Below are 23,996 nucleotides of genomic sequence, written 5' to 3'. Positions count from 1 at the left end.
TAAAATACAGATGTGACAGCATAGAAAAACTAAAGGCCCAGATTCCTAAAATGGAACAAGAATTAAAAGAGCCAGGAAGATTTAAGGATTTTTATCAGTTTACTTTCAACTTTGCAAAGAATCCTGGACAGAAAGGTTTAGGTATGTATTCTTAATTGTAAACACTTGTGATATAGTTACTAGAAACTGTCTCTAATACTTACTGTAGTAAGTGAAACTATTATTGTGATCCAGTTAAACTAGCCATGGGATAAAAATATACTTCACTGTGGTAAAATATAGATGTCAGAACTAACTTGAAGGTCAATGCCAGATTTTCAAATTCACAGAGATTTCCTGCGGCCTTATGAACTGAATGTTTCAATTTAACATATGAGGGTGCATTCTTCCCTTCAGAGTACAGTATGTGCAAAATTCCCATTAAAGTTAACATGTTATGATTTCATACTAAAAATATAATTAAAACTTTTAGAATTTGCAACCATGAGCAAATAGCCTAAATTTCAACTGTAAGTGTGAGTTTGTGTATAGGTACAGACTTGCACAAAGTCTCTCATGCCACCAAAAATACATGTAAATCTCTTTGCAAACTACAATTCAGGTATTGCCAAGTAATTTCCACATAACAGGCATGATTAGATTTTCATCTCATTGCATCTACAGTCAAGATCTTAAGCACAATTCAGGGCCTGCTGGATCTATAGTTTTTCTCTTTGGAGAAAGATTGCAAAATGAGGACAAATTCCAGAATATAAAACTCAATGACACACACAAATCATGGTTTCTATAATTTTATTTCAGCGCTTCCCCCTTGATAGTCATAGCATCGAGTGTCCAAATGAAGTGGAAGAACTACTCACTAGGAAAAAGTCATTGGGGGGGGGGGAAGGTGTAGTTTGTTACTAATTACGGTAAATGAAATAACTGTTAATGCAGAATCATAAAAGTAAGGGAATGCAAAAGCTAGATTCTAACAGCAGTATTAACTGGGCCAGGATGCACATCCTGTATGTTTTATTATATGCATTTTATGCCATTATAATGTAGCTACTCGTTTAATCAGAAAGTCAGGAATAGAAATAGGCCATATGTACAGTGCAATTAAGGTTCCAAAAGCAACTCCTATTTCCTGATTTTCTGTAATTTGAACTGTTTAATGTTAAACAATGGACATTAATTTTTTTCATTTAATGAGGGGAATGAGGGCAGTGAAAAATCTGCAGCTATTTTATTTGCAGCTTGCAAACTTTTATTAATTTCCCCAGTGGAAGTTTCTTGAACCAACAAATGTGCACAGTACTTCACATTTGTGCATGGTGAAACTGTTTATGTTCTACTGGATGTGATAAATCTGCAATTTGCACATGGACCAATCTTTGTTAAAAAATTAGCAATGTCTGTTCTCCATCAGGACACTGTCTGTGCCAATCTTCAAACTTTCTTGTACTCTCAGTAGGCCTGGTTGGGTATTTTAAGTTAGAGTGGAATAAGTGGTTTTCACTACACACAGACCTGTTGATGTAAGTAACACTGTTGTATAGATGTATAGGCTGAGTCTTACTCCCATGTGGAGTCACTTGCAGAATTGGGGTTGAACATGGAAAGTTTCAACCTTAATAGTGAATTTTACAGAAGAGTATATGTGTTTGAGAGAGAGATAATATGGAAATAGTTTTGCAACCTGAACCATAACAATAGCTTCTGATTACCATGGTGATGTTTAGTATTTATATAGTATTTTCAATTTTCAAATAGTTTTGCAAATGTTAACTGATAAATATTCTGTAACATCCTTGTGAGGTAGCTATCGCCTTATATAATTAATTTTGAAATAGAGCCATGAATGTCATGATTTTCCTCAAAGCTTCAGAACACACATGTCAGAGCTGGGGGTATATCATAGGAGTTTCTGACTTCCAGTTCTGTGCTTAGACCACACCTCTGATTTCCTCTGTCCACATTTCTCACACAAGGAGAAGCCTATTAGTTTCTTTTCTTGCTGGCTTATTTCCATACAGGACTGAACATATACAGAACAATCAATTAAACATCCCGGGAACGATAGATAATTTGTTTTTGAGACCTCAGTGAAAATGATTAAGCAAGAAAAATAATCTTTTTCCTTTTCCTTCAGCCTTCTTATTGCTTCTTCAGGGAGGCCAGCCTCTAAGAATGATATAAAAAAAAGATATAGACAAATATAACTTTTAGATTTGTATGTTTTACCTGTAGTAATTATTTATTTGTATTACAGTAGTTCTCTAAGTACATAATAAATAGCTCTGAAGATCAGGATATGGGGGGAAGCCTTTGGATTAAAATGCAGTCTCAGCATGTTTTCCCTTTTCCCCACTCCCTGTGTCTGGAGTTATTGCCCTCCCATTGAAAAGATTTCATGGTAACTGTTTACTAGAGGTAAAATGATACATGAACAGACACATACTTTTAGTTTTCTAATCAGGGTATGGCAGACATGTCTGGAAGGAGTTTGAATTTCTTTGTTTTGATTTTATGCATTGGGAGGAAAATTGGACTTTAGTATCTTAAAACAAAATCTATAAACGTGTGTAGTATAGAGGAATAGAAAGAGACCCATCAACTGTTACTAATTGCTGCTATAGAAATTCATTGTCTAAAAGCTTGCTTTCTAATAGGTTCTGTGTCCTTGAATGACACTTTCAATGTGTTTGGCCCTCCAAATTTACCTTCCTTAAAGGTAAAAACGTATCTAGTGGAATCCCTTTAGGAAACTTAAAATATGTTGTGAAGTGTTTTGATAAACTGCTGCTTGAGCTCACTGTTTGTCATAGAACCTAGATGATTAGCTGTTGATTGAATCTAATTTATTTCCAACAATTTTTCTGAGGTGCTGTGTGATGTGCATCGTGCAAGTCACTCCAAATGAGTGTCAGTAAAACTCTCCCCTCATGTATTCAGTTTATGCCACAAATATATAATATTTCTAAAAGCTTTTGATTAAATTAGTGGCATAAACAAAATACATGAGAGTGTGGTATAAAGATTTGATTATTTGCACTTATTTGGACTGACTTGCATTATTTGTTTGTGGCTTCAAAATTCATGAGTATTGCAGCCATTTTAAACGCTCATGCCAGTAAAATCTAAAACTCTTTATTGTCCATTTTCATCCTCTTACTATAGGCAGGGCTGGTGGCAGTGCTTACTATTCATTTCCCATATATAAGATACTACAGTAAGTTGCTTATAACTTTGCCAAACTTTAACTGTTGGCTAAAATGTTCTATGCTAAGTGTGTGGCTCAGACTGAATTTTTTTTTGGAAAATTTCAGCCCAAAACAATTCAGTTGTTTCTGAGAACAGGGCTAGGGGAAAAAATACATTGTGTCCCCCTTGTTTAAAATTTGGTGACCTTTTCTTTGAAAAGCTTTAGTGCCCCGTGCTTTGGAGCAGGGACTCAACATTTGGCAGAGGTTGTTGTCCTTTGTGTCAGGAATATCTCAGTGAAAATCTGCCCAAATTTAACTAAGTTATAAGTAAGACTATGAGTCTATCACAGATTCTGTGACTTTCCAGGACCTCCGTGACTTCTGCAGCAGCTGGTGCCACTGGCCCGGGGGCCGCCTGAGAAGCACGGGCAGCCTGTGGGCCAGCTGCACTGGCCATTGCTGGGGCAGTCTCGGGGCGCCGTGCCTCTGCCCCTCCCCCAGCAGCAGCAGGAGTTTGTGTGGGAGGGGGCTCCGGGAGGGGGTGAGGGCTCTGGGCAGTGCTGGGGGGGGGGGGCCTTCCTGGAAGTGGCAACGTCCCTGAGCTCCTAGGCAGAGACGTGGCCAGGCAGCTCTGTACACTGCCTCTGCCCGCAGGTGCTACCCCTGCAGCTTCCATTGGCCGCAGTTCCTGGCCAATGGGAGCTGCGGAGCCGGTGCTAGGGGCGGGGGAAGCGCGTAGAGCCCCCAATGCCATCCCTTTGCCTAGGAGCTGAGGGACATGTTGCTGCTTCCAGGGAGCCGCACGGAGCCAGGTAGGGAGCCTGCCAGCCCCCCAACTCTCACCCCCCCCCCCATGTCTAGCAGCAGTGGGGGTCCTGGGCCACCATCCCCCTCCCCCGAGCACCCAACATTTAGTCAGGAGTATATAGTACAAGTCATGGACAGATCACGGGCAGTGAATTTTTGTTTTGTTTTTGTTTTGACATTTACGATTATTAGGGAGACCTTACCTCTGTTTCCATACTATTTCTTGTGGGTTTTAAAAGGTACTCCTAAGTTTGAATTTCCTGACTTTTTTTTTTTTTTTTTTTACAGTTGTCCTTTCTATTATTTTCCTAGAATGTCTTCCCCTGAAGTTACTTATGCATCTCCTAACCTTTATCTTAACAAAAGTTTGGTTGGTTGTTTTATTTTTACTTTGGTTTAAGAATAATGAAGGCTGCTCGTTTCACTAGAATTGTGTTTTAAGGTCCTTGATTGGCCACAGGAATATAACATGGTTCTCATGGATGCAAATTGAAATGCGCAGCTCATTACTGTTTGTTTGTATAGTACACCTCTACCCTGATATAACACGAATTCGGATAGAACACGGTAAAGCAGCACCCCGGGGGGGCGGGGCTGTGCACTCCGGTGGATCAAAGCAAGTTCGATATAACGTGGTTTCACCTATAACGCGGTAAGATGTTTTGGCGTTATATCGGGGTAGAGGTGTACTATAATGTGCATGGAATTTGACAGCTTTTACCTATCTGGTATGCCTACTATGTTTCATATTCATAATACTTACTTTTTCTAACTTCTTACCCTCAAGTAGTGTGACCAGCCAAACATAAAGTCTGTATTTCTTGGAAAGGCACCAATAGCTTTTTAACTAAGATTTAAGTGGAGCATCAGTTTAATATCTGAAACGTCCTCCAGTAAGTGGGGACAGACTCAAATTTCTGACCGCTAAGAGCCTAATAAGATTTCTTAAGTTTTAGTGCATCCTTGGTATTTTCAAATATAATGGCATATCGTGTCCATCCACAAAACACATCGGATCAAAATTTTTATCTGCCTCTGGAAGCCCTGAACTTAAATCTTTTGGGTGAAATCCGGACCCAAATGAAGTCACTGGAAAAACTCCCATTGACTTCAGTGGGGCCACGATTTCACTCTGTATTTGTCTGGAGGGGCTATGATGAGGTGATTGCTCTATTAGACTTGTTAGAGGAGCACTGTTAAAGTTATTGGGAAAGGGGGAGAGACTTTTGGCACTGGGAATAAGTCAGTAAGAATTTTCAGGTGTGACCAGCATAGGTACTCACATTGGCAGATAAACATATTTAATCTAGAAGTCTTTAATATTACTTTAAAAAATGCATTGGTTTGTCTGAAAAAGTAATCTAACAGGGTGCCTGTGCTTTTTGCTTCTTAAAGTATGGATTGGTTATAGACAAAACAAATTGGTACGCTCCAGAAGATGTAAGACTTTCTGGATGCAGACACTTTGAAGGTGGATCCAGTTAGGCTGACAGTGATTCTCTCTTGGTGGTATTGAGATTTTTGAATGTTCATTTGAAGAGTTTATTCTCTCTTAATTGATTATGTAAACTAAAGTTGTTTGGGGTACATGCACATACTTCAGTAGTCCTGATTTGTTCCTAGCTTTGAGGAATACAGGCCCACTCAAAATAGAGAGAGATTGAAAGTGACCCTGAAAAATTGACTTAAAACGGGCAGGAAATCCACATTGGCCATCATAAAGACAACCACCTAATGTACATAGTCTTTCCCGGGATGCTTGTCCTAAAGGAAATCTGTTCAGCGATTTGAAAATTTGACAAGACCATTTTGCAACTCTAAAACCTGTGACAAGGTTGCTCTAAAAATAAAATTATAGCAAACTAGGTTATGGGAATTGCATTTGATTAAAGGAGCCTAATCCAGCAAATGATGTGGAATTCTTATTGAAGTCAATGGTATCTCTTTGTGTAGAGCAAAAAAAGTTGAAAAATCTGTTGTATGCTTTGGGCGGAGTAATTCTTAAATTCTTAATTTTCAGATCTTGTATGCCCCAGGGGTCAGACCTAAATCTAAGGGTTAGTTCATCTGAAACAAACCCACCAGTTTCCTCAGTTTTAATTACCTTTTAAAAAATTTGGAAAGAACCTAAGAGCATTCTTGCATTGAGAGTTAATTTTATTTCACCTTCATTAGTTTAGTTTATAGTCCAATCCGGCTTGGTGAAAATACCTGTGGAGAAAATGTATATTTCAAATATATCTATAAGAGTAACATATTTTTAATATTGCAGATTTAGAAATGGCTATAGCCTACTGGAATTTAGTACTTAATGGAAGATTTAAATTCCTAGACTTGTGGAACAAATTTTTATTGGTAAGTTTAAACCTTATTCTATAATATAAATTGGGCTGCAATAGGTTTCTGGGTTTTTTTTAGTTTGGAAGATGAATCCATGTGTATTTAAGTCTTTGAAGAGATCACATAACTTATTTTGACAGAGCATTCTTTTGTGATGCATGGATGTTGCGGTTTTTGGCAAATACAGTAAAAACTTAGTTGAGGGTGACTTGCATATATTCAGGGATTTAATATTGAATATTCAGACTTTAAAATTAATTTTGTTCATGGTTTTTAAACTCAGATTTTTTTCCCCAAATAGGAACATCATAAAAGATCAATACCTAAAGATACCTGGAACCTTCTTTTAGACTTCAGTACAATGATAGCAGATGATATGTCTAATTATGATGAGGAAGGTAATATTTACATTTTGTTTTCTCAGTTTCTCTGTGTGTGTGTGTGTGTGTGTGTGTGTGTGTGTTTCTGTGGATAGTACATTTAGCAGTGTGTTGCTGGGGTAGCATATCTGGCTAGTGACTGGCAATCAGAATGTCTGCAGAACAGTATGTGACTTTTTCTGGGGTTCGAAGAAGTTCTCTGCCACGTAGCTGATTAGGACTAAGCCTACTAGCACAGGAGAAAAATACTTGTTCTGTCACTTCCCCAAAGCCAGGAGATTACTTTTTTTTTTTTTTTAAACATCTTCACTCCTCTCCTGCTCCCAAAAAGTCAGCTCTTCCCTGCATAAAACAAATTGTCTCCAACTCCTACCACACATAAATAAAAATAAATTTACCCACCCAGTTCTTGCTTCCTCCAACTAATGGTGCCCCTCTTCTTCCCCCCCTTCCCCCATCTCCTTGCATGGCTTCTCTGCTTCTGCTGTTCCTCAGCAGAGGAACAGTTTTATGTTCTTTAGCTACCAGTTACTGATTTGTCAGCATTTCAGACATTATATTTAAGTGAGGGTGGGAACACACAGAATGAAAAACATATGAAGAGGGTAGTATTTAGAATTGGATAATCACTGAGTGCACCGTATTTTCATCAGGTAAATTCATTTAATCTTCAAGGTTTTCTTCAAGACCCATCCCCTACACTGTCTGCAGTAGCAGCAAATTTTTTGTTTGAAATGTGGTGACATGCTGATGTCAACATATGAACATGACATTAATATGAAATCCTATTGTGAGCTCTAATTATTTTGGTGCTCTTGTGCTGTTAGCTTGGTGCATGCATTCACAATTATTAGAATTCCTTCACACTTGCTGCCATTCTGGAGACCCAGATTTGAGTTTTGGTTCACATTTAGGTTAGCCAGGTGAGATGAGTGCTGTGGAGATTGTGCTGTCGTACTCTCAGCCCTCTTGGGCCAGTTATCATGTTGATTGGCTCGAGGGTGACCAGATGTCCCGATTTTATAGGTACAGTCCTGATTTTGGGGTCTTTTTCTTATATAGGTTCCGATTACCCCCCCACCCCCATCCCGATTTTTCACATTTGCTATCTAGTCACCCTAATTGGCTCTGAAAGGAGTTTTTTTCCAGCTTTTCTTGGTTTAAAAACAAAACAAAAAAAAAAAGGATGATTGTTATGTAATGATACCTGAAAAATTGGGTGTGTTTAATTTGTGTGTTGGCATGGGGGAGGTCTCAGTTGAGGAAAAAAAATCTTAACCAGATATTAAATCTCAAGAAACAGAATGAAATGAGGATTATTCATTTAAAACTTTAAACAGGAAAGATAAATCGTCAAGAATCTATTTTGATTTAAAGAGTTTTTTTTAAACTGAATAGCTCTACCTTGGAAGAAATGGGATTTGTTCACCTGATTTGTTATGTGCTTTTGCTTGTTCTTTCCTTTCAGGAGCATGGCCAGTTCTTATTGATGACTTTGTGGAATTTGCACGCCCTCAAATTGCTGGGACAAAAAGTACGACAGTGTAGCACTAAAGGACCCTTCTAGAATGTACATAGACTGTACAAATAAATACAACGGAAAATTGCACAGTCAATTTCTGCTGGCTGGACTGAACTGAAGATCAATCCTCACCATAAGGGTTGAGGGTTGAGACAAACCTTTAAGGATACATCTTGGACCATATCATTCATTCATCTAATGGTGGTTTGGGCTTCTCTTCTAGTCTGAACCACCTTTGCCAGTTATAATTCCAACATAGTGGATTTCATCATATTTTTGTGGACCACCTTTGTTTACTCTCCCATAAGTCTTAGAAGCTTTATGATGATTATTTTGAGATTTCTGGTTTCGCATAAAGCACAATGCTGTCTTCATGAGACAACCGTTGTCTGGCATCTGCATTATACAGATCAACATCACAAATGGGTTTTTTTTAATTCCTTAAATATACACTTTGGGCTAGTTGCAAAGACTATATTGATAGCACTTCCTATAAGAGTGATATATTTAAGTGTACTGGGTTCGATTTTTTTGTTTTTTTTTCTTTCATGGCAGATTACAGGTATTGTCTAAGTGAGTTTTGAGTATCTGATTAAAACAATTGTAGAAACAACCAACAAAAACAAGAATGTTGATACTGGGAAATCTAGGTGCCTATATGAAAGGTTTTATTGTATGTCACCCATCTTTGAAAGGAGTTGAAGTACTACACAACTACTGTGCACTTATAGCACCCCTGGTTTAATATTATAGTCAGCCTCCAGTGAGCTTCATTGAGACACGCTACGTGCATAACAGAATCTAATATTCTCTAGATTATTATCTAATCCGATTTCATTACAGTTTTGAAATGCTTATCTGTCTGTCCAGGAAGGTGTTTTCATTTTTGTGGAAATCTAAAACTTGAACAATATACTGAATTTGTGTCTTATGTTTTGTACACAATACGGTATTTTAAATTCAGACATGGGTTTTGATGGTTGCGGTATGAAATAACAAATGAACCTGCTATATAAGAGGGTGGCAAATCTGATACGAATCTGAGTTTTGAAGTGATTATCACAGGCCATTTAAGTTACATTTTTACAACATATAGGTACTGCCTTTATGGACAAAGCCCATTTTCTCAGTTACTTACTTTGTTGGGATTTTTACAGGTCATTGTGGTTGCCAGTTACAGATATTAAAAGTAAAACTCTCAAACAAGCATAGATCAGATGCAATATACTACACTGGCTTCTTTTGTTTCCTTACATTATTTTGTTGATCACTACTACTTCTATTTGTCTCACTGCACATAACTAAATTAGAACTGATTTCACTTCAAAGCTGGATTTTATCTTGTTGTGTGCTTTTTAACATTACAGGAGCCCTTGAATTTCTTTCATCCTGAAAATGCTTTTTCACTCTTCAGTTGCTGACTTATGAAGAAGAGGCTATTGTTTTCTTGAAATAAAAACTTCTGTAAAACAAGCTAGAAAATGTTAAACTAGGATGTCTAAAAAAATTATTATAGTAATTATTAGGAATAGGGTACTTATTTGAATACTCCAGCCAGTCCCATGTTAAGGTTGTAATTACTGTTGAAATTAGTAAGTGGAACTTGCACTAAAACAGCAGTACACTTTTATGCAGATGCTAAAAAGATTTTAGGAAGAATTTAAGTATTAAACTGCTAAAACTTTTACCCTCTGTGCTTTGAAGTTGATTGAAAGGTAGGCTTCCCCTCATAGCAGTGCCCTTTTAATAAAGTCCATTCATGCATTTATTTCAAGAATACAGTTCTACAAAATGCGTTGCAAATTTCTACGCCAGCTACTGGAATTGGCTATGCCAAAAATGTGTGTGATTTTTGTTTTGCTGCTTTCAGTATTTCCTTTTTCAATTTTGTGTAAATATCAATGGGGGACTTGAATTATGAAAACTTTACAAGATATATATGCGTGCTGTTTTCTGTCTTAAGGGTTTTGGTACAGTTTCAGATTGATTTGTTCAAGTATGCTGTGTTTTGAGATGAGCTCTAATTAGCTTTTATCCCAATACAGATATGACCTTCACAAAAATCTGATATTGGTTAGTGGCATAATGCCATGGTGTTTTTAAAGAATATTCCTTATGAATGCGAGACCTTTTCAACAAAATAGTGTTGTCATCAGTTTGGTACTACACACTTATAATTACTGTGTAATTATAAAACAAAAATACATTACATAAAGCTTTGGATAATTATGTAGCAGAAAAGTTAAGGTTATTCATGCTGTAATGGCATCTTAGAATTTAACGAAACAAATGACTCTAGTTGGAAACAAGCTTGATTTAACAGTGTGGTTATTCTAAGGATAAATGCCTGGTTACAGGAAATATTTTGTATTGAAAAGTGCTCAGACATGTGGCCATGTGTTCTTCCTTTATATATGCGTGTGGGTGTTTTTTTTTTTTTTTTTAAAGAACTCAAACAGTTACCTACTTGGATTGCTTTAATTCATAAGTGCTTACGTCCTCAATTTGATGATGATTTCCCCTTAATGGATCAGTTTCATTTTGCCAAATGTCAAAAAAATGGGTTAAAAACTTAACATTTGTAATCTGTTTTTATACATTAAAAATGTACAAGATTAGCCGTGCCCTGATATAAAACACTTAAGATCAAGATTATATTTAGTAAAGAACATCATCTGCATATCTCTGTAAGTTCAATGTAATTTCTTACAAATCCCTCTCATTACCAACAGAGGCAATAAAGCTCCAGTGAAATTGCCATGACTAAATCTTCTCATGCATTGTTTTAGTCTATTGTTTGTAAAACTTTATTTCTAGACTTTTTAAAAAATATGGAATACTATGTCCTGAATAAAACGTGCACTAAACGGCAAGCTTTTGGGGGGAGGAGGGGAGATCTAAGAACTGATACAACATCTTGCCTGCCACTTCATCTAAATGTTTACAGCTACAAAATGGAGCTATTTTTATCCAGCTATGCTGCATTGACATTAACTAGCGTGTGATGGACAATACCATAAGTACATGCAGTGCATTTGTTTAAATATGGCTGGTTTGAAGACTACAGTATATGAGTAAATGACTTTTTTTTATTGAGCAACATGTTATTAAATAAAGTAACTTATGAATTGCTTCAAAACTGTTTTACAATGAAATCCTTACTGAGAAATCCTTATTTAAAAAAGATATAATTTTTTAAAAATACGTTTAATAAACTTTTGTCATTCACACTTATTTATATAATTTTGCAAGAAGTCTCTGTAGATTTTATTTGAGCATGATACATTGACTGTCATTAGGTTTTTAAATACTTGGTGCCAATAGCTTATCTGACCTCTACAGAAATCTAATGAAAGGCATACTTGGGAGAAAGTTAGATTTCATCTGAAAAAGTTTTATTTTGTATGTTAATAGGAACACTTACTTGTGGTGTCATGTTAGTACCAGTAAACGCTTAATTGGAGAGAACTCCCATTTTTAAATAGAAAGGATTCATTGGCTGTTAGCAAATTGTAATTTAATTGTAAGTTAATTGCTCATAGATTTTTAAAGCCAGAAGGGACCATTATAATGATCCATTGTGACCTGCCTAGCACAGGTCAGAGAACCTCACTTACTCCTCAAGCCTTTCTCACTTACTCCTCAAGCCGAGCATCTTTTAGAATGCGAGTGTCTTGGTTTAAAGATCTTCAAGTGATGGAGAATCCATCACATCCCTTGGTAAGTTGTTCCAATGTTTCCAACAGGCTCTGTTTAAAAAATAAAATACAATTTCTCCTTATTTCTATTCTGAAGTTGTCTAGCTTAGCTTCTAAGCATTTGAGCTCATTATGCCCTTTTCTGATAGAGCCATTTCCTATCAGAAATTTCTTTCACATGTAGGTACTTGCAGACCATAATTAAGTCACTTAACCTCTCAGATCTTACAAGTGATCACTGTGTTTGTTGGTGTCTTTTTTTGGGGGGGGTGTCTCATTTTTGCAAGCAAGTAGGTTTTAAGTGAGGTGAAACGTGGGAGTACCCCAAATCAATCAGGCTCGTGAAAGGGGTACGGTCAGCTGTAGAGGTTGAGAGCCCCTGCTTTACAGGGCACAGGACAGAGACTAGATAATATGACTTTCCTCATTAAACTGAACAATGGAGGGTGCCCTATGGCAAAAGGCAGGGACAGAGCTCAGACTCATGGCTCTGAAAAAGGCTGGGAAGGGAGGATTGAAGGGCAGGGCTCGCTACTTCCCTGTCTGTCCCAGCTGAAATGATGGTCTAGAAAAACAACAGGAAGTCAGAGATTATTATTTGCATTGTGGTAGCACCTAGGAGCCTCAGTCATTGACCAGGTCCTCCCTCTGCTAGGCTCTGTTCGAACAACACAAACACAGTCCCTGCCTCAAAATGCTTAAAAACAAAGTATATAACAGATTAGCAGAAGATTAAATGGAAGCCTTCATCTCTCCAAAGTCACAATATCTTACTACTTCTGTTAAATAGCTCCCTTCCTGCCCCTGAGTGTCGTTGCAGGCAGGTCGCAGAAGCCTTGTATTTTGTTACCTCTCTGCTCTCCTGCTTGTAATGATGCCTTTTGACAACTATTTCTGGGTATGTTGCTTGCTGCAGGCAAAGACTTGATGTGTGCTTTCAATAATGGGATCTTCTGGCCTATTTTTAACAGGTTCTTAGTTACCTTTTGTATCAGGCTGACAAGGTTGCCTTTCGCCAGGCCTCCGTTATGTCCTCAATCAGAAATTTCTCTGTCTTCCAATTTTGTTTTTAACTCCTTCTCCCTCTGTTGAAATGTTTTAAATCTGCATGTGGGTGGCAGTTCAGAAATTGTTCCTCCTTTGATGTCGGTAATTTTGTTTGTAATCATTAATTTTTGCATGTGCCAAAGTGCACGGCTTTTTAACTTCAAACGTTTTCACATTGAAGTGTGTTGCAGACATTGCGTGAGTGGACAGCAGGTGTGAAAAATCGGGACGGGGTGGGGGGTAATAGGCGCCTATAGAAGAAAATGCCCCAAATGTCAGGACTGTCCCTATAAAATAGAGACATCGGGTCACCCTATGCAGACAAGGACTTTTCTCGCATGCTTACCTTCCTCACTAGCCCATTCATCTCCTAACTTTGGGCTTGTCTACACTGGCACTTTACAGTGCTGCGGCTTTCTCGCTCAGAGGTATGAAAAAACACCCCCCTGAGCGCAGCAAGTTTCAACAGGGCCACCCAAAGCAATTTCAGGGCAAATTGCCCCACTTGCCTCCCGTGGGCGATCCTGCTACCTGGTAGTAATTGTAATAGATCTGATTACTATGTTCTGCATTTATAAAGGACCCTTTGCTGTGAAGAAGTGCTCTAGCTGCGACAGCAGTTAAAAAGCAGGCCTGCCTAGGTAGACACAGCAGTCAAATTACTGCAATGTTTGCCAGGAAGAAAGCAAATGAAAAACTAAATGAAATCTCAAACTCAAATCAGTTTATCTTGCCCCACAGCTCTTGAAACGTGCATTAGAGCTGGTTGTGAACTTGAGAACCAGGGTGTGGGGACGTGAGGGACCGTCTTTTTGTTCTGTGTTTGCACAGCACCTAACACAATGGGCCTTTGTCCATGACCAGGGCTCCTCATTTGAGCTCAGAACTTGCATGATGAGGATAAGTGGACTATTACTGCCAGATGTGAACTATTCATCCTGTGTCAAGTGGGGGGACATGGTATTTACTACTGTAAATCAGCTGAGTACATATAACCCAAGCACAAAGACACGCCAAAGGGTATAGTATTGACTGGAGTTAAGGTTTATGGCAGAAAATTATTGCCCTGCAAGTTAACAGCACAACTGGGTTTGCAGGGTAGAGCTACATACACAGACACAGCTCTAGGTTACCACACAATGTGCTGTGTGACCATTAGCACGGGGCGGAGGCCAGTGACGTCTCCTCTCGGTCAGGCTGCAGACGGTCCTGGAGTCCATTAAAATCAGCCTGGTTGGCCAGTCATTACATTGCTGGGATACACAAGCTGAAGGTTGTTGTAGGGAAGCTCTCACCCCCACAGTACATTTTTAAGGGCTATTTGAAGAAAAAATGGACTGTGTTTTGGACTGTAGAAATGCAAAGGGGTTGTTTCCTCTTGAGGGGGAGAATTTCTGCTTCCAAAAGTCAATACTGTGCTTACAAGCCAAGTTTTCCAGACAAGTATTGATCAGGACACAGGATTGTTCAGACCCATCGGGAGCTATTTCCAAATGACTGGCTTGCCCTTCCTGGCTGAGGCCTGACAAACTCATTGCAGAGAATACTCCTAAATGCCCCCACCACTGCTCCACCTTCCACTCCCAGCTCTGTGCACTCCCTGCAGCCAGTCATTCACCCATAACCACTGGATGCGCTGTGTGCGCTCTCTCTCCAGCCAGCCCAGCTCTCTGCACCCAGAGTCACCCCTACCCACCGGTCGCGCTCTCCAGCCACCCCAGTTCCGTGCGCCCCCTGCAGCCAGAGTCACCCATACCCACTGGTCGCACTCTGTGTGCTCGCTCCGTGCACCTAGGGTGACCAGATGTCCCGATTTTATAGGGACAGTCCCGATTTTGGGGGCTTTTTCGTATATAGGCTCCTATTAACCCCCACCCCCTGTCCCGATTTTTCACATTTGCTGTCTGGTCACCCTACGTGCACCCCTTGCAGCCAGAGTCACCCATAGCCAACTTGGAAGGGGCGGCCAATCTTGGGGTGGCGGGCGGCGCTCGAGGTTTTTGTTTCAGTGGCGCGGCACTGGGCGGGAGCTGGCGTGGCGCAGCGCTCGGGGTTTGGGCAGCCCGGCAAGGCCTGGCGCTCGGGGGGAAGGGCCCGGCCCTTTTTTCCTGGGTGCGACTTGGCTTTGCTATGTTGTGATCAGACACACTAAAATAATGTGTAGCTAATAGGGATATGTCTGTAATCCTGTGTTTGGAAAAGTCTCTAGTTTGTGAACAGGGGAGCTACTTCTCTGGCCCTCGTCTGGGAAGTGTCCAGAGTTTTAGGTTAAGTAATATGGTCTAGGGTGCTCGATTGTCTAGTAAATTCACATACAAGCATGTCCTGGGTTGAAATATCATGACTAAGAGCTTGTCTACAGTGGCACGTTACAGCACCGCAACTTTCTCTCTCAGGGGTGTGAAAAAACACCCTGAGCGCTGCAAGGTTCAGGGCTGTAAAGCATCAGTGTAAACAGTGCCCCAGCGCTGAGAGCTATTCCCTTCGTGGAGGTGGCTCTCGCCCAGCACTCTGCCGTGACTACATCAACCACGGGTTAGTGCTGCTGCAGCAGCAGCGCTTTAACGTTACCAGTGTAGACTAGCCCTACGGCTACGTTTTAGTCATGGGTATTTTTAGTAAAAGCCGCAGACAGACCACGGGCTGTAAACAAAAATTCACGGCCCGTGACCTGTCCATGACTTTTACTATATACCCTTGACTAAAAATGGGGGGGGGGAGAGTTTTGAGGTGATGCAGCCTGGGGGGGCAGGTACCACATGTGCTGTGAAGGGCGTTGCGTGGCAGGGGCACTACAGGTGCTGGGGGGGATGATTGGCAGGGCTAGGGCAAGCTCCCTACCCAGCTTCATGTGCTGCCTCCACTCTGCCCCAAGCCCCAGTTCTACTGCAGCCAATGGGAACTGCGGGGGCGGTGCCTGCAGGCGAAGGCAGCACATGGAGCTGAGGGAGGGAAGTTCCGGTAGCACTGCCCTCACCCCAGCCCTGAGCCCTCCCAAACTGCTGCTCAGGGGTGGGAGACTGCCCCAGCAGCGGCTGGTGCGACGGGCCCAGGGGCTGCCTGAGCTGCTCAGGCACCCTCCGGCACACCAGCTGCTGCAGAAGTCACAGAAAGTCATGGAGTCCATGACTTTCTGTGACCTCCATGAAAAACATGGAGTCTTAATCATGAACAAAGTTGATTTTCAAATAGTCTTCAAAAACTGATTGAAGACAAGCTTTGAATGTTCTAGCTACTGCTGTTGAGGGAAGGTCATTTTTTTTTCTTTCAGTTCTACAAATGTTGCAGTATAGCTGGATTTATGTAGGTCTAGAATTTGCTAGCTGGTTGATTTTCTGAAGTTGGGTTCTTAGAGATGTTTTCTTTCCTCTTCTCCCCACTAGGGTTCTTCTCTTGCTGCTGGGGTATAGAACTACAATTATTCCCCTTGTAGTGCTGCACAGGGGCAAGCAACAGGTGCGTGGATTGCCTCAGTCATTATTGAAGACAAGTGATGCTGGAGAAGAGTGCATGTGGGTGTGAGGGGGAAGGGGTCTGAAACTATAGGTCTCTAGCTTTGCTTTGCCAAAGTTTTACTGTCAAGTGGAGTTAAAGCCTAGTAAAAATGATAGATATGAGCTTACTGCCTTATTCCAACATTTGCTAAAGAAGAGGGGAGCATCTTCGGAAGAGGAAGGAGCGAGGTGGTCTCACAGGCACTGGAACCCCTTCATGGAAGGTGCGGAAGTGGTAGGAGGACACAGAGCTCAGGGAGAAAGCTTGATGTAGACCTCTCCCAGTTGTACATTCCTTCCCAATCTTCACGATGTGTTCAATAGTCACAGCTCATGTACCTCCTCCCATTCCATAAGCACCCAGCCTCATTCCTCTACTTGCAGACCTTTCCTCTCCCTTTTCTTCCTCACAGTGCCCCCCTTTTGCTCTCTCACTAACATATCCCTTACTGGGTTCTCACCCTTAAAAAAAAAACCCCAAAACACCCCTCCCCCTAGCCTCCCAAGTCAACAAACCAGACATGAAGATCTGTCACTCCTGCATAGTCACCCATCCTTCAGTTTGTCTATTTAGCCCAGGGGACAGCCTGGATGGATGGAACCCAGCCGGCAGCGGGTTGAGCGGGGCCGGTGATCAGCCCGCTCCTGGTCTGCAGTTCTGTCTGCCTCCCGCGCTGCCGGTCTGGCACGCGAAATCTTAAATTAATGAGGACTTGGCCCACCATGACCCAAAGGTTGCCAACCCCTGATTTAGACCATAAGCTGTTCCCAACCACGTCAATCACTTACAAGGTGGTTCTGTAGAGCTGCTGCACTAGGTTTCCCACTTCTACTGGGGCCTGCTCTGTAACATTGCAATACAAACAACATGCTGGCCTCCATCACCGTACCGCTGCTGAATTCACCTCAGCATGGGAGCGCTAATCTCTCCCACTTCTAATATTGGCTCCCTCAGTCTTCCCTGTGAGCTTTAGGGTTTTGCTCACGCTGGAGCAGCCTCTGGCCAAAGGGGGTGGGGTGGGGGAAGTAAGGACATCTCCCAGTCACATCAGCTCAAATGTGGCTGTTTGTCATATGTGGCCCTGAAATCTCCTCTCGCTCCAGTTCATTACCATCCAATTTACTACCTCTGTTGCTATCTTTAGCCACCTCTTTATATAGGGTTCTGGCCCTCCCCCTGCTTCTCCCCTTTATAAAGTGAAAGCACATCATGCTGGGATATACCCAGGTTCAAAAGTTTAGGGCGCATGCTCAGATTTGGGTAAGGGAAAAACCGTCAGCCCCATTAGAGAACTTTACAAATATTCCCCCCCCCCCTCTATCGATGGAACACTTCTGCTAGGATTGGTCTTTGTTTTATAGTAAGATGCTATTTACATGCAATTCATAGACTGCCCCTTCCACCATTTACCTCCATTAACATTACAGAAGAACTAGGCTGTATTTTGAAGACTCCCTCAGACAATTTCCTCTGCTTCGTTTAAAAACCATGAATTGCTGGTGTTTCCAGCACTTGCAAAATTTATAATACTGTCCCGAGTAGCATCTGTATAATTTGCTTTCAGTGACAGGCTTGTCTACTGTAATGTATCACCAATGCACCCAGAGCCTTCAGAAAAATGGAGAAATGTGGTAGAGGCACTTGGCTGCATGCAAGCCTTCCCTCCCCTTCTCCTCCTCCCCACCTGGGTTCAGCAGAGTAAGAGCTCCCAAGGACAAAAATCACCACCGGGGCCTAGCCATGCCTTGAAGAGCCACAAGCAGTTTGGTCTCTAAGTTACAGGTGGCTTGTTTGCTTTATAAGCCTACCGTGTGACTTCATCTAAGCGATCTTGACTGCTTCTCTCTGCTCATCCAGCACTGGTTTTCTCTGTTCTGTTACACAATCCTGCCACAAGGGTTGCAAATAAAACTTCACTGTAGTTACTCTTGTCAACTGGAATAGTTTTCATGGATCTCCTCTTCTCCTTCTACTTGTATGCCTTAAAATTCTTTAAAGGTCTTAAAATTCAACCGGAGGTCAAGTTTCTATAGGGTATACAGTTCTTGAGCAGAGGGATAACTGGCATGGAAGATGCAACAAAAAATAAGGTTCAATTGTATTCCTAATTTGATGCACAGAATGTTCCTTATTTGAAAGAGTAGGAGATGCTAAGGGACAAAGGAGCTGTTAAATTTTTAATGCAGCCCAAGAGAGTTTTTGAAGATTTGGGTCTGCTTGCACCCCATAAGAAACTTCACTGATAAAGTTTCAGCATAAGAAAACAAATAAATAAAACTCAACAAAAGCTGCTGCTCTGCTAAATGGAAAGTTGTCTTGAAGATAAAGATAAAGACAAAATTAAAACCTGAGTTTGCAAATGACTTCATTTACTCTAGGATGCTGGCAACAACAAAAAGAAATCAGCTATCAGAGAACCAAACTTCTCTTTGTTACAATTCTTGGACGCTGATTTGTGGCTACCAGAAAAATTAGCAGCTCTAAGTTGAAGGATGTGCTGAAGATTCCCTTTGCTATAGGTACACCAATGGACTGTTGAAGGGATTAAATAAAACTCCCAAATGTAGACAAGAGAGGATGCTACGGAGCATTCAGATTGTAAAGTAACTTTTACAATAGCTCAAAGGCAATTTAAACACAGACCTGTGGTTATGAAATCATGCTCTGGAGTACGGTTTCCACACACATAATGCTGTAGTATAAAGGCATCAAAATAGACACAATTCAAAGCAAATTACACAATTAAAAACAAACCAACCCAGCTAAAAGTGAAAGTTTTATTTAATAAATATGATTTCCATGAACTATTTAAAAACAATGTCACTAACAGAACTGTACATTTAACACCCTGCATTAACTCTGCTATCAGTCAGAACATTAGAGGCAGCACAGTGTTTGAGGTCTGAAATTTTTTGTACTAATTATTGCTAGTTTCCAGTTGTTAACGCCCATTATGCAATTTCAACATAGCATCCAGTACTTCTTGCATGAGTTTCATTCAAGTTTTTTTACCCAAAACAAGCAGCACTTGATCATGCTTTTCTTAAAAGGGGGGGGGGGGGGGGGGAAAAGATGATTCACTGTTTCTACATCTACATAAGAATTGAAACATTTAATGGGACCATAATTAAGCATTTTTCTTACAAATATACTCTTTGGTGTAGTAATGACATTTTATTTATACCTGAAACAGTCTTGTTTTTAAAGTATTCTGCCCATGCTTCTTAAATATATACATGCAACGTATTATGATTTATCCCACTGCCAAGATAAGAAAAATACAATCAACCAGGCTCCTTTGACATATGAAACAATCTCCTTTAAAAATGTTGACTATAAAGAATGATATTTCTATTACATTAGATCATGTTTAGACACATTTAAATGTGTCTTTTAAACAATTCACACTGTGTTGTAATTAGCAATATTTTTAGGGTGCTCTCATATACCTTTTTGTACTATATAATCAGATGCCTTTTTGCCCCAAGCCTGTCAGACTTTATTTAAGTTCCATGCATTTATACATACTGGAAACAAAAAGTCATAACTACAGTAATGACAATTGTCTACAATTACTGCAAAACCACTTGCATTATACCGTGGTAATAGCTAGAGCTAGATGAATATTTCAAGAAAGCGATGGAGAACATTCTAGTGAAAACCATGGATTAATGTGGATAACACCTGGGGTGTATTTTTCATTTGACTGCCTTTGCAATCTGTATGAATGATACTTAGCTGCAGGAATGTTTCCGTGGAAAACAAAAAAAGACTTGCAAATATTTTTGTGAATGTGTTTGTGAGAAGATCAGTTGCAGAAGTTTTCACACAGCCATAGCAAAATCTCCAATTTCCCCTACCCCTTTCATACAAGTTAAGTAACCCAAAATAGGGAGAAGAAACCAGATATATGTGACTGAGGTGATAAATCACACACCTTAGAAAGCACATAGCAGAAGCAAGGAATTTGCAAACCAGCAGTAGACTGAAATGTTTGCATAAAACACTAATCTGTAAACAGAAAATGAGATGACTTAGTCAACTTCTTCATTATGAATGGTTTACCCAGCTCTAGTAATGTAACTCCATTAGAAACCATGATGATGATACGATAATGCAGTAACAATTACAGTTACTATGGGTTAACTTCTGTTAAATAGCCACATTACTATTGTATATTGTAAAATGAGAAACTAATATAGCAAGATAGAGGATTCTCTTGAACACATGATTTTGGTAGCATACATGGTAAGTTCTTCCAAATGCTGCACTTCACAAATACAATTGGAGTACATAAAGCCTAATCTTAAACGAAAGTTTGTCAATCAAAAATTCTATAGACTATTCTTGTTTACCAATAGCTTTATGATGCGAGATTTCTAGTACTAGAAATGAGACTTTTCACACACAGAACAGTTTTATCCGATTGTAAAAATAAGGGTTTGAAAGTATTACCAATTATTTCTAGTAAGGAGAGACAGTTGGGTAGTTTGTATTGTAAATTGTGTAATCTGTTTTAAATAACCATTTTCACAAACAAGAGATCATTTTGAAATTATAAAGTTTTCAACATTGCCTCTCCACTTTTGTGGTCTCCCTCTATTATATTTAAATGGATATTTTAAATAATATTTATATTTTAGCTTGAAGTGTTTTTAATGTAAGCAGACTTTTATGTCATTTCCAGTTCCCAGTCTCTACACGGTATGCTTTAGACACCAAACGTTGTGTGAAACAATATATGCTCTTGAAAAAACTGACTTTTCCCCCATACCAGGTATTAAGATCCACTGAGAATTCAATCTAGTTTTAAAAGGTGGCTCTGGACAAAGTGCTCTCTTTCATCCATGTTATCAAACATCCGGCACAGTAAAATAAGAATGTATATAATGTCATGTGTTACTGTGAGTTAAGAATGTTTGGAGTAGCCTTTATTGCAGTAAAAGGAAACTCCATAAGGAATCTTTTGCATGTGCCTTCATTTCGTGGATTTCAAGAGTATATATATATATACATACACACACACACACACACACACACACACACACCTCTATACTATACATTCTTTCCCCTCATGTTCTCAATCAGAAAGATCAATAGTTACTGTTGGATAATTGAAGATGACATACTTGGTTAACTTTGCTTTGTGTAAAATTCCACATACTAGCAAATCTAGAACTGGCATATTGCATATACTGTAACAGTGAGAGGTGTATACAAAACCAACCTTTCTTGAGTAAAACCAATTCTACATTATTTGTGCTACATTACAAAATATTGTTGTTTTTCCTCCTAAGCATTCATTAGATAAACATTCTGTATTCTATGCAAACCAACTATGTATTCCCATTAATGAGAAATAAACATTACTGATAAAGTTTTTCTCCAAATAGAGAAGTGTACCTGTGGTAAACAGATAAACTCTTATGTATTTAAACAATTCAGGAAGAGCTTATTTCTTCAGTAACCTTAGATTTTGCTTGTTTGGCACAAAAGTATTCAACCTTTTATTCATACCACGAAAGTCAAAACATTATATATGTGGGGTATGGAATTGTCATAAATGCTTGGAGCAGGGTTATTTTTCAAAGCATTTTCCCTTTTTTAAAAAATAAAGGATTTGCCATAATTTCGATTTCAAAACATGACATACTAATCACAAGAACTAATGAAAAACTATATGGCAACACTGAAAACCATTGAGGGCTGACTAAGGAATGAATGACGTTGACAGACAACGGCTACTTTTGAGAAGTGAAGCATAATGGCTTAAAACACAAAGATAACAGTTGCAAACAACAGATATCTGATGAGAAGTTGTTTAGAAAATGGGGCCTACAATTATTTCACAGATAACCATGGCATAAACATTTTTTTGTCTCAGGAACAGAAACCACTGAGAAAACTTGTGCTAGTATTTAACTCAGACTTCCAAGTATATGTATACAATTGAAAGATTGATAAATCCACCCGTTGCTCAAGAATTTAAACTTTCATTTGTAAAAAGTTAAGTTTCTAGTTCTTATTGTAGCAAAAATGAAGATTCAAGATGTGAACCAAACTGATGCATTGCTGGGAAAGCCATGAACAGCAGCAGAGGTAGGCACTGGAGGTGTTAGCAGTGAGGATGACCCAAAAATCTGAGAAGAGAAAAGGAGAACAGCAGTGGAGACATCTTAACACTTCATCCTCTACAGTTCACAGAATCCAGGAAAGCTTTGGAGAAGTAGGATAATGGAGACCAATCTCTCTCTTGCAGCAGCCCATGCCCCATAGTGTAGAAGACTTCTAAGGCTTTGTCCATACTATGAAAAAGATATCAGTCATGTAATTCACCGCTAATGCAGCTCTTCAGGTGTTAGCATAATGGAAGCTGTAGAGTAGACAGGGGCAGGCACTTAGACCATTGTGCTGTCTACCTTACACACAGGCCTGCCGACAGCAATTCCGGGCCCTAGGGCAGAACAGTCAATGGGTCCCCAGGCCCGGCGTGATGTTGCCACATTGGTGTGGAGCTGGACCACGTGTGGCGGCTGGTGCACGCACACACAAGCCGCAGACACGGTCCGTCTGACATTTGGGCGGTGCTGTGCCTGCGCTGGCTGGTGCCCAGCGAGCTGCCGGCTGCGCTCTTCTGGCATGGCCAGCGCTTCCACATGCCTGCCCGGCTACCTTCGCCACCACCGGTACCGCCCTGGGGCCCTCCCGGGCGATTGCCCCTCCTGTCAGCAGGCCTGCCTACACACCTTGTCTACACTACCTACGCTACAGCATTCACCATTGCCACCACTGGTAGATAAATACAGGTCTGAGTTTTGCCAATATAGATGCAGCTTTCCACCACCTCCTTCTCCTTTTCATGGGGGGGGGGGGGTGTCAGAAATTTTATTTATGGGACTTAGTAGCTAGAAGCTGATTTAAACCAGGGGTTCTCAATCTTTTTCTTGCTGAGGCCCCCCTCAGCACGTTATAAAAACACCAGGGTCCAGTGGGGTTGGGAGCACAGGGCTCTGGGCCAGTGGGGGACCCTTGGGCATAGGCATAGTTTTACTTCTATTTTTGGGGGGCGGGGGGGAGAGACAAGGGGTGGCAGGGCTCGAGCCAGCTCCACACAGCAGGGTCCAGTGCCACCTCCATCCCTGACTCACTCAGGAGGTCACCCAGCCTGTCTGGGCTGTGGGGGAACACAACCAAAAAATATAACTCAAAGGGGGAATCAGTTCAAAAAGTTTGAAAACCGCTCAGGGTGCTGGGAGGGGGTAGCTAAGGGCTGTTTACAGGCAGGGGGGCTCCCAGTGCAGCTCCGAGCTTGAGCAGGGGGCACGCTGGGGCTCCAGGCTTCAGCCCCCCACTGCTCCTGGCTTGGGGGCGGGGGGAAAGTTTGACTAGCTTCAGGGATTTGGGGGGTAGCTTCAGCCCCGCGTCCTCCCGGCTTCAGTGCTGGGGTTTGGGGCACCAAGGTTCAGCCTCGGAGCTCCTCGGCCCCCCTGAAATGGTTCATGAACCCCTGGTTGAGAAC

The 23,996-nt window shown here is 40.6% G+C and overlaps 1 protein-coding gene across 1 annotated transcript in view; it reads left to right on the top strand.

Annotated features, from left to right (window-relative positions):
* Positions 1-10,995, top strand: part of DCUN1D1 (defective in cullin neddylation 1 domain containing 1) — a 35,320-nt gene extending 24,325 nt beyond the window's left edge. Inside the window, exons 4-7 of the mRNA XM_026650073.1 lie at positions 11-141; positions 6,268-6,350; positions 6,637-6,733; positions 8,184-10,995. Of these exons, the coding sequence (XP_026505858.1) occupies positions 11-141; positions 6,268-6,350; positions 6,637-6,733; positions 8,184-8,263 (391 nt within the window). The 3' untranslated portion in view covers positions 8,264-10,995. The remainder of the gene's footprint in view (positions 1-10; positions 142-6,267; positions 6,351-6,636; positions 6,734-8,183) is intronic.
* Positions 10,996-23,996: the final 13,001 nt, after the last annotated feature.

The sequence above is a fragment of the Terrapene carolina genome, unplaced genomic scaffold, assembly GCF_002925995.2.
Source record: "Terrapene carolina triunguis isolate 2854851 unplaced genomic scaffold, T_m_triunguis-2.0 Scaffold88, whole genome shotgun sequence".
NCBI lineage: Eukaryota > Metazoa > Chordata > Testudines > Emydidae > Terrapene > Terrapene triunguis.
The sequence above is the reverse complement of the archived record's forward strand: the minus strand, read 5'-3'. Positions and strand labels throughout refer to the sequence as shown.